Source organism: Nylanderia fulva, unplaced genomic scaffold (genome assembly GCF_048542155.1).
Source record: "Nylanderia fulva isolate GAGA-0341 unplaced genomic scaffold, ASM4854215v1 Scaffold58, whole genome shotgun sequence".
Taxonomy (NCBI): domain Eukaryota; kingdom Metazoa; phylum Arthropoda; class Insecta; order Hymenoptera; family Formicidae; genus Nylanderia; species Nylanderia fulva.
The window spans coordinates 45,013-66,717 of record NW_028190676.1 but is presented as its reverse complement, the minus strand read 5'-3'; the positions used below and the strand labels follow the sequence as shown (position 1 = coordinate 66,717).

General features: G+C 32.5%; 1 protein-coding gene across 1 annotated transcript; it reads right to left on the bottom strand.

The window, feature by feature from the left end:
* Window positions 1-3,410: 3,410 nt before the first annotated feature.
* Window positions 3,411-20,548, bottom strand: dop (microtubule-associated serine/threonine (MAST) protein kinase dop). The gene is made up of 22 exons (XM_085487589.1): window positions 19,926-20,548; window positions 18,876-19,072; window positions 18,648-18,727; window positions 18,470-18,572; window positions 17,973-18,054; window positions 17,539-17,641; window positions 17,232-17,455; window positions 16,796-16,871; window positions 16,471-16,701; window positions 15,732-15,963; window positions 15,319-15,653; window positions 14,660-14,832; window positions 14,514-14,584; window positions 14,206-14,433; window positions 13,273-13,500; window positions 11,460-12,057; window positions 10,681-10,865; window positions 9,931-10,155; window positions 9,499-9,827; window positions 8,521-8,586; window positions 7,122-7,617; window positions 3,411-4,997 (listed from the first exon to the last, which is right to left on the bottom strand). Exons 2-22 carry the CDS (start codon window positions 19,051-19,053, stop codon window positions 4,105-4,107), a joined length of 5,136 nt encoding a protein of 1,711 aa, XP_085343715.1. The 5' UTR covers window positions 19,054-19,072; window positions 19,926-20,548; the 3' UTR covers window positions 3,411-4,104.
* Between the last annotated feature and the right edge of the window lie 1,157 nt (window positions 20,549-21,705).

The window sequence follows — 21,705 nt, the reverse complement described above, 5'->3', positions numbered from 1 at the left end:
TAATAAAAATTTTTGCATAGCTTTTTTTAGGGAAAACCGTATATAATATTCCATATATAATTATATTTGATATATATACATATATATGGATAATTATTTTTTCGTATAAATAATTATTATATCTGTCGAATACTGCGATGAAATAATAATAATAATATTAGTAGTAATAGCCTAAAAGTCTTATAAATTATGACTTGAACATTTTGATATTAAAATTATTATCTCCAAATGACTTCAGGAATCTGCCATACTAGACAGTATAAAAGATTATATTCTCTGTGTTTTTTTCACTTAACATTTGATATTCTTTCGAATTTTGGAATTTTTTATTATTACTTTATTAAAATAAAAACTTAAAATAATTTTCACAGGGCTGGGTAAGTTAATTTTTTTTCTTAACTAAGTTAAAGTTAACTGCCTTGAAAATTTAACTTAGTTAAGATATAAGTTAAACCATAATAAAATTAATAGAATTAAAAGTTAAGTTAATGATAAAAAGTAATTAAAAAGTTAAAAATTAAAATTGTTTCAAAATTACCCGAATCAAAATCTTTTTCATTCGACATAGACGAATCAGAGTCATCAACAATGTAAACACTTATTGCATCTTTTCACAAAATCTCAGAGACTCGCGATCACATAAATTGCATTGAATTTCAGGACCCGCATTTGGTGTAAAGAGAGCTCAAATAAGAGATTGGATACGCTGGCAGCAGCAAATTATTTCGTATAGAGCATAGCTCGACGTTTAGCGCATCTACTGATAAAATGTAACTAAATTAAATTAAAAGTTAAGAGTTTAAAAATGTAATTAGTAATTAAGTTAAGTTAAAATTATTTAACTTTTTAACTTAACTTTTATCTTTGTAACTATACACTACCCAACCCTGAATTTCCATGTTTCGATAAAAAAAAGTAAGATAACAAAATATAGATTATAGTATTATATGCCTTAGTAATTTAAAATTATCAATTTAGTGATTTTTCCTATATATTTTATAATTTATAAAAGTTCGAAATATATAAAGATTTTACCAAATTTTTTATTTCAGATGTTTTATTTCTATATTTAACGAAGATGTTGATTTTACTGTGTGGTGAAAATAATATTTTTTTACATCATTTTATTATGACGTTTATGAAGAGGAATATCTTGAAAAAATCATAATAAATATAACGATGTAAAAAATATTTGTTACGCCACGACGAAGCATTCAACATTTTCTTAAATAAAAAATGAAAAACCTTAAATATTTTGCAAAACCTTTATTCTTTTTCGAACTCTTATTAAACAACAAATGGTTTTTTGTCTGTTATAATGGTTTTGTAATTCATCCAATGTACGTAATTATAATAATTAATAAAATTTATGAACAAATGATTCATTAATCATTAATGAAATCCAATCCTATTCATAAGTAAAATTTGCAATCACATTAATTATTTATAGCTCCTTATAAAATTTGACAATTTCACAAATGTTAGCGCATGCTATTATTATACTTACAGAATTAACAATTAATTCTTATTTAATTGGACACTATCATGCTGACAAAGTTATGATAAAGTCGCAGATATTAAATCGTTATATGACAGAGATAAAATTCTTATTATTTTTATTTATTGAAGTTTTGAAGCAAGTGTTGTTTTCGCTTCATTATTTTTTCTTGTTGATATATAGATACGCGTAAAAATAAATTCAAAGTCAATTAAGTAATAACAAAAAATATGCGACACTGATGAATATTTCAGTGAAAGCATTTACAATTTTAAAAAGTTACAATTTTATACAATATAATACAAATGTACATATATTACAAACTATATATAAATTAATAAAAAGTGACTATAATATATTAAAACTTCAATGCATCACGAGCGCAGATCGAGCTTCATATTATCACTATATCTCTGCTGTTTCTATAATTTAAGATTTCTGGCTCCTCAGCAACTATGTTGGAATTGTGACGTCAGAAGTGAGAAAACACACGCTAAAAATTCTAAGATGCCATTTTGAAAGTTTGAGGAATTTCAAAAGTGTGCTAAAGATCTGAAATATTTTTTGATTTCAAAATTGCATCTAAAAATTTTCAGGGTGTGCTTTCTCGTCTTTGATGTCACAATCTGACATGGCCGACTTAGCGAAGACCCAGGAGCCTTAAGTATGCAAGATGCTTCCGCGGCGATAAATGTTTGATTTTGCTACTTATATGTATAACTTTTGACATGTACATACGTGAGAACATTGATTAACAGTTTTATAAGCAGACACGCAGTTACAGAGTTATACTTATATGCGAATGTATGAGCGCCAACTGTACATTTCTCTTTTTTGTAAGATGTGTTTATCCTTAAGCTCGCTTTAGATATTTATAATTTGTGACAGAATTCTCTATTTACGACTACATTTACAAACTTTCTTCTCTAATCTGGTTTATTAACGTCTGGAAAATATTTCACATTAATGTTACAATAACTGATACTTAACGTAATTCGATATTTTAAAAATTAATAGTTGTAAAATGTTACTGAAGACCAGATGCGACCAGTGGAAAAGTATAAATGTATTAATTCCTTTTATATATCATGTAATACTGAATTAGAATGTATACATAGAAGGTACTTATTATAATAAAAACAGTTGTATTTTATAACTAAATATATCCAGCGTAAAATTATAAATTTGTTTAAAATAGTGTCACAAATTATAAGCTATCCGATATTACGGACATAAATATATAGAAACGAATCATATACGTGAAAATTATTGTAAATAATAATATTTTATTTATTAACTCGCATTTTTAACCGTGTTTACACAAACACGCACATACATACGCATACCAAGTGCAAAAAATATATTTCATAGAATAAAAAAATTATATATACATATAATATTTCTTGCACTTGGATGCAATAAACTACATGACATACAAATAGATAAATAAAATATATTAATTTACGGGTTTACATTCGTTTTTTGTTAGTGAATATATCGCTTTGTAATCTCACAATTGTGCGCAACGGAATCATCTTGTATATCATATATAAACCATTGCAACAAAATAGTGTCATATATTCTCTTCTTTTTCCTCACGCCTCTCTCTCTCTCTCTCTCTCTCTCTCTCTCTAAAAATAAACGCTTTATTCCGTACATGAGATATTACATATATGCGATCCATCGAATACTATATTAACTATATATAATATATATATTATATAATTATATATAATATATATTTATATATTATATATAATATATATGTATATTATATAATAATATATAATATTTAATATATTATGTATAATATACATATATATATATATATATATACATATATATATATATATATACATATATATATATATATACATATATATATATATATATATATATATATTACATAACATATTATATATAACACATGTATTATAATATATAATACATATATATTATATATATGTATGTGTGCTAATATTATTGAGATATAAATGTAAATGAGATCGTGTAAATACTGTAGCTCGAAGCATAAAATCACTCCAATCATCTAATCATTAAAGAACAACTTTTACACAGTTTTGTAGTTTAAAGTTAGTAATATTATTTTAAGTTTTTTTTTAGTAGTTTGGACAATTAAAATAACGTATCTTTCATCTGTGCATATTTGTTTGAAGGTTCTTTTTGTATCCAGTATATTTCGTATGATAAACATATATATTTTATGGAAATAGAGAATAAAACCTCTCGGAAATATATATTCAGTATTTTAATCGCTTTCAGGTATTTATTTTTTTGACGGAAGCCTATAGGTTTGAATATAGAAATCCCATAAAGCTATGAATCATTCAAAACATCTGTGATCTTTTTTCTTCTTCTCTTTTATCTTGCTTTTTTCCATTTTCCTTATTTCTTCCTATCTTCGCTTTTGATTAGTCTCTTATCTCTCATGTGATTATTAGCGTCTCATAGCTATTCAATTTATTTAAATCCCTGCAAGGGATAATTTATCTCTTATTTCTCTCATTTGATTAACACACAGGTAATTAATAAAAATTCCCAGCTGCATATACTTCATCCTTTCAATTCATTTAGGAAATGCGGAACTAATTGTTCTTCTTCTCCCTTCCCGATCCTGTACCGCTTTCGTGAGTACCTGGATAACCCGAACTCTCGCCGAACTCGGTTTTGTATTTTTTGAGTACTTTTTTACCGTCTTGATGATGGTGAGCTTCGGCGCCACCTTTGCCAATACCTTTTTGCTCGACGGCAAACGACTTGTGTGACCCAGAAGTGGACTTTTCACTGGTCGATCCGTGTCTCTGATCCAAGTTCTTCTGCAGATTCGCGACAATACCGGTTGCTTGCTGCGGAATGCTCGATTGGCCGACATTCTCCTCCTTTTTGTTATGTTGGGACATTTTGATGCCACTGGCAGCTTTGCTCTGACGTTCGTTGATACTCTGAACCTTTTCGGATTGACTGCTGCTAGCACAGCTCGACTGCTTCTCGTTCTTCTCCGTCGAGCCGCCTAGCTCCTTCAAGGTCAGGTAGTCGTCGCTCTTGGTGCCGGTCGGCGAGTCCTTCTCCTCAGCGATTCGCGGTAATTGGGTGCCACCGCAGGAATTCGACATGCCTACGTTCCCCAGATTGATGGATATACCATGGGTCAGCTTGGAATAATCCGCCTTCTGCTCGCTTGACGCCACCTTCTTTTCGCTTCCCTTCTTCTCGCTCTCGTTCGCCTCCTTAAAACCATCGCCGGACTCGTCCGAGACGGCATCGCCGCTGTTGTGGGACGACGATTGCGCGATAGTCACCCGCGGCGTTACTTTCACTACCGTGTTTGCCAATGGCGATATCGACGTCTTGTTCTCCGCCGAGCGAGGGTGAAGCCGATCGGGACTGAGCGCGCGTCGGAGCAACGGCGAGCCGGGTTCGGCGGACTTCGGACGACCATATCCTTTCTTCTGGCTATTCGGCGTTGACAAGCATGCCCCTGAACAGAGGACGGAATTTAAAATCGTTTAAAAACATATACAGAAAAATGTTAAATACAAAAGTTGTAGGGCTTGAAATACTTGATGGTATGACCTTGATTTAGACCTAGGAGTCAAATTAGAGATCATTTCAAGGTCAACTTAATTTTTTTAAATGTAATCTCCTTTTTCATTGCGTATTCTTGTAGTTTATCTCAAGAGCTTTCCAAAACCCTATAATAAAGAGTTTTTCATGAAGTACTTTTTAAATTATAAAGGTTTGAAGTTTACAATTTTTTGACCTAAAATGTAAAATTTATATATATATATATATATATATATATATATATATATATATCTTGTAAAATATTCAGTTTTTGATAATCTTACCTTAATATTTTATGCACGGAATAATGAGATCAAATAATTATTTTTAAAAAGTATGTAATTTGCAACAATGCAACTATGTACTTTTTTTTAAAAGCAACTATGTGTTTTCTTTATACTTAATTGATTGGTCTCATTATTCCGTACATAAAAGTATTAAGGTGATTAACGAGAACTGAATATTTTACATTTTATATAAAAAAATTGTCAACTTCAAACCTTAATAATTCAAAAAGTACTAAAGAGAGAAAAATATGTTATAGTGTTTTGGAAAACTCTCGAGACAAGGTACAAGAATGTGATGAAAAATAGTAGGTTCCATTTAAGAAATTGAATGTGACCTTTACACAATCTTCAAATGATTATACAAGATCAAATTAATGACACCATTTTATGTCCCTTCGACTAGGATAATTAAAATGAATCACCTTGTATATATTCGACGAAATCACAAACGTAGTTATTAAGGATCTTGGCTCCTCACCGACCATGTTGATTGTGATGAGGCGAGATATTTTAAAAGTGTGTTAAAGCCATCTGAAGTAGTGTTTCATCAAAATATCTTTTCATTTAAAAATGATATCTAAGAATTTTTAGCGTATGACGTCACAATCTAACATGACTGCGGCCAGAGGATGACCCAGGAGTCTTAATATTATATTATATCAGGGTATCAGTTTTTTTTTATTAAAAAGTATACTTAAATATATAAAAAAAAACATTGCATTTTAGATCAATATTTGGAACAAGAATTTTTTAGTCTTAAGAGACAAAAGACATTAATAATAAAACCTTTTTCAAGGTCATTTAAGAAACCATCCTCCCCCCCCCCCCCTCTCTCTCTCTCTCTCTCTCTCTCTCTCTCTCTCTCTCTCTCTCTCTCTCTCTCTCTCTCTCTCTCTCTCTCTCTCTCTCTCTCTCTCTCTCTCTCTCTCTCTCTCTCTCTCTCCTTCTTCTTTTTTTTTTTTTAAGTCGATTCTTCCTTATATTTGGCATAAAAAGTTACATAGATAAGATGGATAAAAAGTAAATAGTTTACGAGATATTTTGCAGTTTATGTAAAATTATACTACATTAAAGTACAAAACATCTCGCAAACTATTCACTTTTAGTCATCTTACTTTTATAATTTTTTATATTATATAATATTGCGAGGAAAAACATTTATATAAAAAAATTAGTAGTTCCATTAAAAAAAATTTAGATTGAAATGATCTTGAAAAATTATCTTAAAATAACTGAAAAATTAAATCTTAATATAGTTAAAATTCAAGATTATATCAACTATCAATGTTTTTTCCCTTCAAAACCAAATAACTTCCGAAACTTTCTAAACTGTACGTTCTTTATTATATTTTATTGTATTTTTATATATTTAAGCAAATTTTAAAACAAAACACCCTGTATATCTTTATTTAACTTTGATAGTCATAAAATGCATCCGTGAAATTTAATGATTCACAATTTTACATTATACATGTTTAATCTGCATTTAAATACTTACTACTCACGTATAAATAACGTGAATCAAGCAAAAAATAAATAAAACTCATCCATATGCAAATGCCACAAAAAAGAAATATATGTATAACAAAGTGATTCTCGTAATTTACATAATCGCTACGATATACTCCAAATACAAATTAAATTGAAATTAAATTAATTTAAAAAAAATTAATAAAATAAAAATAAAAATATAAAAATAAATACTAATAAAATTTAAATAAATTTATTTTTATATACTTTTTTCGACATACCTGGACTATACGACTGCGTAGTGTTGGAGCTACCGGGTTGATGACCCGTGGGGAACGCCAGAGGACTTGGGCTTCTCGTCGGACTGGCAGGGATCGGTGATGGACTCGGCGTTCTGGCCAACGGCGACAACGGAATGTGGCCCACGGATTTCCTGCGATTTGGCGAATGGATATTCTTAGGGGTCGTGTGCAGCTTGTGCTTGAGTCCATGAAGCGTGCTGGGACGCTGATAGTGCGATTGATTCGAGATGCCCGACAGATTGCCGGCGGACGTGTTGGAACCCGGAGACGACGAGGAGTTCGGGCTGGAGCAGGGACTGGTGCTGTTCCCGGTCGAGTGATAAGAGTCCGAGTTGATGCGACTCGTCGGCGGGGACGGGCTGCAGACGGATTTGGAGCACGTGGCGAAGTACGGCGATGTCTCTTGCGAGCGAGTAAACGACTGGAACGACCGGCTGGGAGTCACCACCGAGGGTGAGCAGATACCCGCGGCCAGCTGCGAAGAGAAATCTCGATAAGGCGCTCCCGATTGATGCGCAGAAAAATTCTCAGAGGTTTCCTCTCATTACCCTTTTTTTGCCAATCAACGAATCAGTAAAATCTGTCCTGACGTACCAATAATAGTGACAATTTTATATTATTGCCTATTGTTAACAACTGGCAATTATACAGAGTGTTTTAAATAATGCTTTAATATATTTCAAAAACCAAGGTTTCCATTCCAGAGCGGGACATAAGATAATGCCATAAGTTGGTTTGACCTTGAATAATTGTTTTGTGAAAGTCACATAAAGATTATTTTCAATTTATTAAATAGACCTCTATTTTTCAATGCATATTCTTGTAGCTTATCTCGAAAGCTTTTCAAAACACTATAATAAAGTATTTTTACATTAAGTACTTTTAAGTTATAAGATTTGACATAAATTATTAACTTTAAACTATATAACTCAAAAAGTACTTCATAAATAAACATTTTTTTATGTTTTGAAAAGCTCTCGAGATAAGCTACAAGAATATGTAATGAAAAATAGGGGTTTTCATTTAAACTTTTTAAGTTGACCTTTAAATGACCTCCAAATTTGACCTCTAGGTCAAAGTCGAGGTCACTCTCACATGTTCTCAAAATCTTACAACACTTTTGTATGGAACATTTTTTAATAGAAACCTTGATTTTTGAAATATATTAATGCACTATTTAAAATGAGACACCCTGTACATGTAAAGTCTTGTAAAACATAATAACGATAATTAATTTGCGAAGTGTTGAAATAGCCATTCTGAAGCAACTATATAATCGCAGAAGAAGACAGATGTTGTTAACAAAATGACGCAACAAAAGAACAGATATATCAGCAAGGAGAATCTGAAAGCTGAACAAATGTATAAAAAATCATACCATAAGTGGAGGTTTGCTGTCGCTGGACAAAATGGGTGCTGACAATGGACAACTGATAGTTAACGGCTGCAAAAAAAATGCACTTAACGTAATTGGTGTATTGTGTGTTGCGCGTTGCATGTGTGTGTGTTATGCTAACATATATATAATGCTAGTGTGCTTTAAAACTTATTTGCCTTTTGTTTAACAATACCACCGTGTAGAGAATAAACATATTTGGTGCACGCATCTTGCTGTGCATAATTAATATCGACGATATAGATATAAAATAAAATATATTGAGCTCATTAACAGAATGTCCCATAATTAATATAGTTTAATATTGCTGAAGCTCATTTTTCTATTTTATATAATACTTTTTATGCACTTAATAATGAGAGGCATTAATTGATATAAAGAAAACACATAGTTCAGATAGCATACGTCATTTTGACCTACAATGACATCAGTATACTACTTATTTTTAAGAAAAACATGTAATTTACAATTAGCAACTCCATATTTTTTATCTCTACATATGATATTTTGTGTATAAAAATTATTAAGGCAATCATCGAAAAATAAATATTTTACAAGATATTTTATAGTTTACGTCAAATTATGTCGCATTAAAGTACTAACTATCTCAAACTATTGATTATTTGATATTCTACTCTCTCTGTGCCAAATATATTGCAAAAAAATCAATTTATATAAAAAAAGAAATTAGGTTAACCTTTATTGACCTTAAAAAATGACGACCTCCGTTAGAATTAAAGATTATTAATTCTTTTTCTCCTTGAAACTTTTAACTTTTGTATGAAATATTTTCTCATTACAGTCCTAGTTTCAGCAATATTCGATTATACATATATATTAATTAAAATAGAACACCATGTATATCTATATATGATAAATTGCGAAACGATAAGATCGTATTTAGCATCTATTTAGCTGTAAACGAGAAAAATACAAATACTATTTCTCCCAGTGGTGTACCTGCTGCATCTCTACGCTCGCGCGTTTTGAGCTTATTCTTTTGAAAAGCGACGTTTTCCGCTTCTTGTCCGAGTGGTCCCGCTTCTGCTTCCGCTGTTTGTGCAACGTCCGGCGCGCTAGTTTACTATGTGCGAGATCGCGTCTTCTGCCGCCAGTTTTGATACTCGTGTTCTCCAGGGGTGTACTGCGTAGAGTTACGTGATCACCGCCGCTTAACATCAGCTGCAGAACCTGAGTGTGATACAAGCCCTGCACCGGCTCGCCATTTATGTGCGTTATCAGATCGCCCGGTCTCAAGCCAGCTTCGAACGCCGGGCTGGATTGTTCGACTTCCTGTACGAAGAAGTAATAATGAACAATTGAAGATCAAATATTTAGGGAGAGAAATAAAAATTATATTGGGAATTGTAAAAATGTCAAATTGTTTGTAACTTGCCATTACTAGATGATGCATAGTGTAGAAGTCACTGTCGCCGTAATATACCCTGATAGTGTGCACGGTAAAACCGAAGCCACACGGGCCTCGACGAATGATAATAGGCGGCTTTAGGCTGGTCACGAGAGGACTCAGCTCGCGACACGGAGAGGTATCCCTCGAAGACGCAGTCGATGATCCACCGGGTGACTCGATAGGTTGAGCGTTTAGCGATGGGTCGTCTAAAAAAATCGAATTTTATTATATATGTATTATTATTATACAGGGTGTTTCCGGATTAAATAGCCAAACTTAAAATACGAATTTAGAACCTCAAAACAAACAAATATTTTATCTGGAAGTTTGCTCGCAAACGCTTCCTTGAAGAGATATTGACTTTTAAAATTTTGAACTATTGAGTATATAAATTCCTAAATTCGTATTTTAAGTTTGGCTATTTAATCCAGAAATACCCTGTATATATGTATCTTACGAGGAATCGATTTATGTAAAAAATGATGGTTCCATTTGAAAAAAACAAATGATCTTTAAATGACCTTGAAAACCAAAGAAAAAGTTAGTAGCGCTAATTCCCCTCCCCCCCTCAAAATCCTACAACTTTTATTTGAAACTTTTTTCTCTAAAACTAATATTTTTGAAGATAAAAATTTGTAACGCTTTATTTTGTCCACCTTATATGTGTATATATAGTGTGTATATATATACATATATATATATATATTTTTTTTTTTTTGAGAAATACATACAGGTAAAGTCACTAGTCGGAATCACTAATGACAGTCCACTCGTCGAGGCGGATTTTATGACGGACCGAGACTTTTGTCGAACAGATGGTAACATGGATATGGTGTTGAGAGACTCGAAAGAATCAGTACTGGAATTATGCTTGCTCTCCTCTACTGCATCTTTATTTGCCGCTGCAAGATCCAACCTGAGAGAGAAATTATTTTTTAAATTATTTTTTTAATTATTAATCAAATATGATACTTGCATTGTCTATCAAATTAAATGAATCATGAATATATAAATGGGCCTAGATTTATATATACATTTATGTATTTATACACACATATATGTGTATAAAACTATCCCCCGTAGTAGATATCGTATGACCTTGAAAATTACTCTTTAGGACGATTTTCAAAATCATACGATAGCATAATTTACCTAAGTAGCAAACTGACGTCATTAGATGTCAAAATGACGTCATTTTGACGTCGAATCACGTCAGTCTGTTACCTGGGTATATCACTATCAGGTAGCAAATATATGTCATTTTGACGTCGAATGACGTCAGTAAACGTCAAAATGACGTGATTTTGACATTTAATGACGTTAGTTTGCTACTTAGGTAAATTATGCATCAAAATATATGCATGATTTCAGACCTAATTACAAAATGTTTGTAAATTAAAGACACACGCGAGAATAAAAATTGTGTATGGGAGTTGAAAATTGAACAGAAGACAGTAAAATACATTATATAATAATTATATGCGAGAAAATGTGTGGCGGAATGACTCACATGTATTCATCATCAATGGATATACTGAACCTGGGCAGCTTGTCACGTGAGTGTGTGTGTCGCTTCCTTTGGATTTGAGGACTGATGTCCTCGGACTCGGTTTGCGAGGAGTCGGGCGTGCTCAAGTTGATGGACGCCGCTCCTTCCGGGGCGCCCTTGACAATCGTAAGCTGGGACTCGTTGCTCGACGAGATCGCGGTGCTGGGGGTCGTGCAGGACGACGAAGCTGCTACGTTCGATCTGTCGGTTCTCTGACTCTCGGCGTAAGAGTTGCTCTTCACCGACAGCAGGGGTGGCCGATGATGCTTCTCGGACGACGATTGCGAGGACGATTGAGGCTCGGCCAGTTTGGACAACGGAAGTGCGGCGGACGTTGCGCCCGATCCGAAGGACAATTGTGCGAACGTGCCCTCGAGCTCGGCGCGGAACAGTTGTTTCTTAGAAACGTCTGAGTCTACGTCCGGATTTAACTGGGGCGGACGCGTCTGCGATATTTTCCGCGACTGAGGCGAGTAAGAAGAGAACGAGCCGAATAAAGGAGAATCGTCGGTGTCGTCCGTGTCATCGCCCAGATCGTGATTGTATCTATCCATACGAGCTGAAATATTTACAAAAGCAATTTAATAATTTTAAAAAAATTGAAAATTTAACTATTAATGTCCTAAGTAGTAAACTGACGTCATTTGATGTCATTATATAAGATTTTGAAACTGATGAAATAAATCGTCCATAAAAAAATAACAAAATTTTAATAAAAACTTAAATTAAGAGTTTAACAAGGCTCTGTAATATAAATATAAATTTAAAGTGTAAGACAGGCAATAGAGCCAAATCGCGGATGACAGTGCGTTATCCCAACGAAACTAAATTTTTTCGTTAGAATTAAATATCTGTGCACAAGGCACCAAATTTTACTTGGTCACGGCCAAGATTTAAAATTGGAATAATCTCTACAAAAGATTTAATTCCATACATCCCCTGTTCCCCCCTAAGGAAATAAATGCGAGAGAAAAATATAGATCCGAAAGTCGCTGAATCGGGAATCGAATCCGAGACCTTTCGCTTGCCGGGCGACTGCTCTTCCAACTGAGCTATTCAGATCCTTTCGATTCTATACTTTTCTCTGCTATATATATAATAATGTTGATAAACAAACGCCTTTCTTAACAAACAATTGCCTGTCTTACACTTTAAATTTATATTTATATTATAGAGCCTTGTTAAACTCTTAATTTATACACGCTGGCTTAAAGGCGTTTGTTTATCAACATTATTATATATATAGCAGAGAAAAGTATAGAATCGAAAGGATCTGAATAGCTCAGTTGGAAGAGCAGTCGCCCGGCAAGCGAAAGGTCTCGGATTCGATTCCCGATTCAGCGACTTTCGGATCTATATTTTTCTCTCGCATTTATTTCCTTAGGGGGGAACAGGGGATGCATGGAATTAAATCTCTTGTAGAGATTATTCCAATTTTAAATCTTGGCCGTGACCAAGTAAAATTTGGTGCCTTGTGCACAGGTATTTAATTCTAACAAAAAAATTTAGTTTCGTTGGGATAACGCACTGTCATCCGCGATTTGGCTCTTATTGCCTGTCTTACACTTTAAAAACTTAAATATTGCAAAGATATATTAAATTGTATGTTTCTAAAGTGCTAAATTATGAAAAGAGTAATTAAAAAATATTCCAATTAAATTCCTTGAGAATTTCCTGATTTTTCAAAATAAAATAAATTTCCCGAGAATACCAGATTTTCAAAGTATTTTCCAGAAGTTTTTTCACACTTGTAAGATCACCCCATATTACTTACTGTCAAAGTAGCTTGTATCCTCATCATTAATTAATTGCGGCACAAATTCGGCCTTCTGTCTAAGCAAGCTATTCCAGTTTACTCCATAAAAATATGGATGTTCTTTGACCTCGTGTGATCCGCCAGTCCCCAATCGATCTCTAGGATTCTGATGTAGAAGCGCCGTGATGATGTCCTTTCCCTCGGGCTGAACAGGCCAGTCATCCTCGTCCGGCCATTCAATATCATCTAGGAATCGCGATTCAAATTATTTATTGTGATATTTACACACATATAGAGAAAAAAATTTTAAATGTATTTTAAAGCTCCTGGCTGCTCGCCGACTATATTGAAATTGTGACGTCAGAAGCGAGAAAACATGCTGAAAATTATTAGGTACCATCTAACACGGCGAGAACTCAGGAACCTTAACTTTCATAGATATTGCATCGATAATTACCAATATAATTAAAAAATATAAAATATAAATATAATATAAAAAATATAAAGAATAAAACATTGAAAAATATGAAAAGAAATAAAAATGAAATTAAGAAATTGAAAAATATAAACAAATAATATATAATATAAATAAGCTTAAACGACTTGACTACGACGTAACTAGCAATTTTATTTGATTATTTCACGACGTTTCGACCATTTGGTTGTGGTCCTTTTCAAGTGAAATTTCATCAATTAAACCGAGGTTAACATAACATCACACCGGTGTTATTTGAAATCGAAAGTTAAACGTTAAAAGAGGAACACGTCCCATCGTTATGATGTTAAAAGTTAAAAATCAAAAGAGGAACACGTCCCATCGTTATGATGTTTCGTCAACGACTAATATAAATATAATGTAAAATATAATATAAAAAATATATAATCAATTTAATATAAAAATATAAATAATATAAATATAATCTAAAATATATAATTAAAAAGTAAGATCACCGTTCACTGTGTGAGCGAATAATTCCTCAGGAGTCTCGCCGAAAAACGGGACGCAGCCGATCAGAAATTCATACAATATAATACCCATGGACCACCAGTCGACTGGTTTACCATAACCCTGGCGCAGTATAACTTCCGGGGCGATGTACTCTGGGGTACCAAACACTTGCTTGTCCGAAAACTGTCGCGTGTCCCGATCAATATAGCCCTCATAAAGATTTGTTGCCACTTAAAATTGCACACAAACAATTATTCGATTTGCTATTACTAATTTTTTTCTCAATAATCGAAACATTTCTCATACTCACAGGACATTAGACCCATTTTACTGAGGCCGAAGTCAGTAAGCTTGATGTGTCCTAGGGCAGTGATAAGCAAACTGTGGAAAAAAAAATCATCAGTATTTTTCGCTATTCGCTTCTTTTTACTTTTTATATATAAGGAGATATCTTACTTATCAGGCTTTAAATCCCGATGTACGATTCCATAGCTGTGTAAATATTCGACAGCTAAGACGGTCTCCGCGAAATAAAATCTTGCCATATCTGGTGGCAGTGGACCTATATTTTTTAGAAGATTCGCGCAATCTCCTCCCTCTACATATTCCATTACTAAGCATAAATGTTTCTGAAAAAAAAAAAAGAAAAGCCATTTTTTAAAACAATTTAACAAATAACAAACACTATAAATACAGAGTGTATACTCAAATCTTATAAATAAATTCTATGATTTTCCAGGTATTTTTGTTCAAAATTTCAAGTAAAATTAAAGTATTAAAAAAAATATTAAATACAATTTTAAATTAAGTATATTTTCATTATACATAATTTTTTTTACATAAATAAAATATTTTTTAATATAATAATATAATATTGTATTTTATAAAATATATTTTAATATAATTATATAAACCTAATAATTTTATATTCTTTAAAGAGGTATATTTGAAAATAAAATCAAAGGGGCAATTTTTTAAAAAATTCTCGAAGTTCAAAATAAATTCCATAAATATTCCAGGATTTTTCAAGGTAGAAAAAAATTCCATGAGAACTCCAGGTTTTTCCAGAGAGAGTATACACCCTGAAATAAAATATAATATACATATATGCATACCTTAGTTTCAAAACTACAGTACATAGAGACTACAAATGGATTATCTGTAAAGCTCATTATGTCTCGTTCGGCAAACACTTGTTCTACTTGGTTTCGCAACATCAAATTGTTCTTATTAATTTTTTTCATCGCAAATCTCTGTCGAGTAGTCTTCTCTTTGACCAAATACACTGCACCGTAAGCACCGTTACTGATAAGCTTCAATACTTCGTAGTCACTTTCACATGGAATGCGCTGACACTTATCGTCACTTTTATTTGGACTCGATGTTACTTGCAGATTGCTGTCGCTGGAACTCGCAGAATCCTCCAATTTATTCAAATCTTCCTGCAATTCTATAAAAAGGTTCGATTAAACAATAATATTTTAGAAATGCATTATTAGTTTTAGAAATAGCATGTTAAAATATATACCGGATATCGGATCTCTATTTAAAGATAGTTTAGTAATGATATATTGAGGAATATCAGTTTTTATTCCTGCATTGACTTTAGCTTGACCCTCCGCTTGTTCAAGTAGATGATAGAATTCCTCGGGATCGAATTCTAAACACTCTAACAGACGTGCTGGACGCGATATAACTAATAAAAGTTTCTTTATTAATCCTGTTAATCTCGTTGCAGCCTCTAAAGATTTATCTTTTGTCTGTGAGGAAAAGGAAAAAATGCAACAATTATAAATATTTTCTCAATAAATCTATATAATAGACACATAGTGTTCCATTTTAACTTTCGAATTAAGTAAAAATTCTTAAAAATTAAGGCTTTTATCGAAAAATGTTTTATACAAAAGTTTTGGATTTCGAGATCATCATAATTTTTTTAAACAGAACCATCATAATTTTTTTACATAAATCGATTCCTCGTAATATTTGACATAAAAAATTATTAGAGTAGAATAGTCAAAAAATGAATAGTTTACAAGATATTTTATGTTTCATCCTGACACATTTTGACAAAAAAGGAAATATATATTTTATCTTGTAATATATTCATTTTTCGATAATCTTACCTTAATAATTTTCTGTGTAGAATAATGAGATAAATAATAAATCGATTCTGTGTTGCAAGAAAACCAATTATTTAATAAAAATATGCAGTTGCAAATTGTAAATTATATTGTATAATTATATTGTAAACATTCTCTACATACCTCCATTAAAAGATGTTCCAGATTTTCGCTCATCTCGTAAAAGTATCTCGTTGTAATTAATTTTTCCTGAGATTTTTGTAAGCAGTCTCTGGCCATTTCGATTACCTGATGATGCACGAAACGTAAAATTGGTAATGAATCTTGAGTCATATGAGCCACAACTTCGTATTCGTCTATCTCCTTATTCTCATTGATAAAATTAGTTAATCGTTCTTCCATTTGTTGTGTTGCCTAAAAAAAATATGTAACGTGCCGTTGATCAAAAATATGTTCAATACAATTTATCATCTCACAAAAATCTCTTTTAATCAAATATGAATAGTACCTTTGGAAATCTTTCCTTATACAAGGTATTCATCATAACGATTTCACTATCAAGAACTGGTGATCGACTTGGACTACTGCTTGAACGAAAATTATGAATGATTAATTACATTTATCGATTTATTGATCAATTTACTCTAATATATTGTGTACACACATACACAAAATTTTTCAAGAGACCTAGGTAGCAAGTGTGCGTCATTCTGACATCAAATAACGTTACTCGATATCAAATGACGTTACTCGATGCCAAAATGACATTTAATAATGCCCTAGATAGCAAGCGTACATTATTTTGACGTCAAATAATGTCATTTTAACGTTTAATGACGTCAGTTTATTACTTGGGACCATTTTGACATTAAATGACGTCATTAGATATCAAAATGATGTCATTTTGACGTTTAATGACATCAGTTTACTACTTGGCGACGCACCTTAGACTCCGAGAACGTGGACGATGTAATGGCGAACGACAGCCCTCTTCTTCGAGGCTGAGAGACGCGCTGCCTGGAATACTAGATATGCTAGAACCAGGGAAGCCTGGATGCGAAGAGCATGGTGTCCCGGGCTTGGAAAAATGGCAAGACAGCATACGCAGCTCGTCCTTGGTCGGAACATTCGGCAGTTGATGCAAGCGTTCTTGGCTCGAATATTGAGACTGATATGGAATACAAATGACACATTAAGATTAGCCCATTCTCTTAATAAGATTAGTCGCTTTGCGCATACAGATGGACTTACAGAAACATTACTGGAACCAGGTGTTGTCCCGTATCCGCTGGATGGCAAACTGGCAACTGACCATCTTCTGCCATCGCCAGTTCCCGTAGCACCTCCTCCAATTCTTAAATATTAAAAAATATACTTGCTTTAATAATAGTTTTCGAAAGGAATTTGTAAAACAAATTGTTATAAAAATAAAAAAAACTAAAACACATGATGTAAAAGTCACAATGCACTTGTATGAAAAAAAAAAAACTTACAAGCATTTCTTTATTAAGTTCTTACTTCTCTTCATGAACTTTGCATAGTAAAGTTTTCGTATCACCATTTTTTTTCTATTTATAACATGCAAAAGAGCTATAGTGTTTACAATGACATCTTACCTACTTGAGCAATCAGATCAAAACTAATTTAAATGTCCCTGAGACAGTATGAGAGTGTGAAGTAGGTACCTTTTAATTGGAGCGAAAGCAAAATGTGGACTGGATGACATCCTAGGACTCTCTAGAGGACTGCCTACGATCGGGACGAATGCTATATCAGGAAATAAGCAAGAGACAAAATTAACTCACTATATCGTCAGTTTAAATAATCAAGTAAAATATAAGAAGATAATGTTTTCACTAAGTATAAGCAAAATTTATGTGCTCTAAGATGTGCAGAATTTCTATAAATTCTAATTTGTTAAGGATACTATATATATAACATATATAATATATAGTATTGTGTGTGTGAGGATAAACAGGAGAGAAAGAGAGTTTTAACATTCTAGGTAGCAAGTGTACATCATTTTGACACTTAATAATGTCAGTTTACTATTTAGAATATTTCAAGAACAAAATCAAATGTGTGCTTAAAATATTGCTGTAAAGATCTTTTAGATTTGATTGAAAAAGATATAGTTTTCTGAAAAATAGAAATAATCATTAACAGATTGACAATTATATACCTGATAAAGGTGAATGGCAACGTGGTAAAGTAGGCGATGTGGTTGATATTAAAGATTTGCGATGAGCAGCTTTAGCAGCACGACGAGGAATATTGAAATCACGCTGGAAAGGTGTTTTATCATCAAATACAATTTCTCCCACACATAAACTGTTTAATATATACATATATATACTCACCATGTGAACTGATAGAGAAGGTGCCGACTTTCCAATTGCAGAATTTCTCATGCGAACAAGATTTGACAGCTCTCCACTGACTGAAACAATAAAATATTATATATGTGTGATTTAAATAATATTGTAATATATATATATATATAATTTAAATAAATTTAGTAAGATTCACAATAATATAAATTAATATAAACTAAAACACTAGAAAAATAAAATCTTTTTTCTTATTACCAGGCCGAACTGGAGCCTCCTTGCTCTCCATTTTTGATGGAGCTGGACGTTTGTGCACTTCTGTTTCCGCATTGTTGGTACTTTCCTCTGCTTCATTCTGGTCGAACACAAGCACTCTGGCAGAGTTTCCATGGGACCTCAATCGTGGTCTACTCGGTCTATTCTTTGTCTGATCCATGGTTTAGTCCACTGTGTCTCTGTGTTTTGGTGAACAAAGTAAATTTTATTAAGTGAATCATCAAAAATGGACTTATAAGTTACAATAGTCACAGCAATACAAAATATTCACACAACCATCAGACAAATAGAGATAAATAAATCTATTTATTTCAATTTTGACATGTTTTTCCAAACAAAATATTTGTGTATATTAATATTTGTCGTAACAAAAAATTTCCTCATGTGTGTTTTGGTAAACAAGTAAATTTTATTAAGCGAGTCATCAGAAGTGGACTTATAAGTAACAATTAGTCAGCGATACAAAATATTCACACAACAATCAGACAAACAGAGGTAAATAGATCTATTTGTTTAAATTATTACATGTTTAAGAAAACCATTTATAAATTAATGTCATAACAAAAAATTTCCTCATGATGTGTTTTGATGAACAAAGTAAATTTCATTAAGAAAGTCTCTCATCAGAAATAAACTTATAAGTTACAATAGTCACAGCGATACAAAATATTATTCACACAACAATCAGGCAAATAGAGTTAGACCTATTAGTTTCAATTTATGACATATTTCACCAAAAAAATCTTTTAACAAACACAGTGTACATTAATACTTATTATGTCGCAAGAAAAATTTCCTCATGTGTATAGCATCAGAAAAACTTGGAAACTCATACAAAATACAAAAATCACAGATCACACTAAACAACCAAAAATAAACATTGTCAATAATGACATGTTATAAAAAAAAAATATTTATATGTATATTAATATTTAATGTCGCAACAAAAAATTTCTTCATGCTGTGTGTAACAAATACAAGCTATATAACACTAGACACCTAAAAATAAACAATTGGATGTATGTGACACACCTGTCGGCGATGCTGAGCTCAGAGGGGAAAGAAAACAAATGAATGCGAGCCACTCCAGGCGAAATCACGAATCCTCCCAAACTTGGATTCTCCCTTTCCCTTACACCCTCGGGAGGGTCTTCGAAGGTCGATTTTCTCTGAGTCCCGTCATTTCAGGGTTGATACTCTCCGAGAATCGCATTGCAGAGAGAGAGAAAATTCGGGACGAGTGAAATCAATGCGATACAAGGAATGAGGGAGAAAGGAATCCTCTATGGACCCTATTTGGAGAGACGAAGATAAGACGAGAGAGGAAGGAAACACGCAGGCACAACACGACTAGGTGCACGCGATGACGGCAACGATGACAATCGAAAGGACGCGACGATCACCGGCCGCCAGAGCCATCTTTCCCCAGAGTCTTATTATTCCTTCCACGGAGGCCGAAAGCGGGAGCTTTCCGGGGCTGCTACGGCTTCAGCTCGCATCTCCTTATTCCGTACTGAGAGGGGACTTAATTACGGAACAGCGACCCCGGAGAGAAGCGACCCTGGCTCTCCTGCGATATGGCTGTGACAGAGAGAAGAATTCTCTCTGGCTGTGAGCTGTGATTCATGAGGATGTACGCACACATCCGTGCATATATATGTATATACATAGTACGCAAATAGTGTGTGACAGGGCCGAAAGCTGGAGAATTGTCGCCCGCGACTTCTCTGATTTTTATGTATATGCAGGGTTGAGTACATATAATAACATATTTATTTTACCAGTAGCCGCCCTCAAATATTGCAATAAATTTATATAAAATTAATTTATATAAAAAATTAGAGTAGTTCCATTTAGAAAAATATTAGCTTGATGACCTTAAAATAAAACTTTGAAAAATAAAATTCAAACTTATTAATTTAAAAAAATTTTTTTTCAATTTTTCTTCAAAAACTTTTATTCTAAATTTTGTTGAATAAAATATTTTTCTCGTTACAGTCATATTACATATATATATATATATATATATATATATATACATATATATAGTTTCATTTTTTATAGCAGGATCCCGTAGACAGATCGCCAAAGGCCTGTCTAAAGAGGAGACCGTCATTTTTGTTATTTACCGACACACTTTGCCCCTGGTTCGAGTCCAGGCTAATAAAATCCTTTGATTTTACCAAAAAACTTTGCCTTTGGTGCGAGTTCAGGCTAAAATCTTTTTATTTTACACGTATAATCAAAGGATTTTAGCCTGAACTCGCACTACAGGCAAAGTTTTTTGGTAAAATTAAAGAATTTTATTAGCCTGGACTCGAACCAGGGGCAAAGTGTGTCGGTAAGGGGCAAAAATGACGGTCTCCTCTTTAGACAGGCCTTTGGCGATCTGTCTATTAATCTGTGATCCCGTAGGTAGCACACGATCGGATTATTTCAGAAATGTGTTTCCTAAAACGTATGTAAATAAGTTTATTAATAACCGTTTAAGCATCAATAAAAAAAAAGTTTTTAAAATTATAATTTCTAAGAAATATTTCTTTCACGTTTAAATTATACCTCAGTAGCACGAAATAATGCTAAAATATTGCAATAAAATAAATATTTCAATATTGAGCTACATTACAAATATTGCAACAATATATATATATATATATATATATATATATATATATATATATATATTGTTGCAATATTTGTAATGTAGCTCAATATTGAAATATTTATTTTATTGCAATATTTTAGCATTATTTCGTGCTACTGAGGTATAATTTAAACGTGAAAGAAATATTTCTTAGAAATTATAATTTTA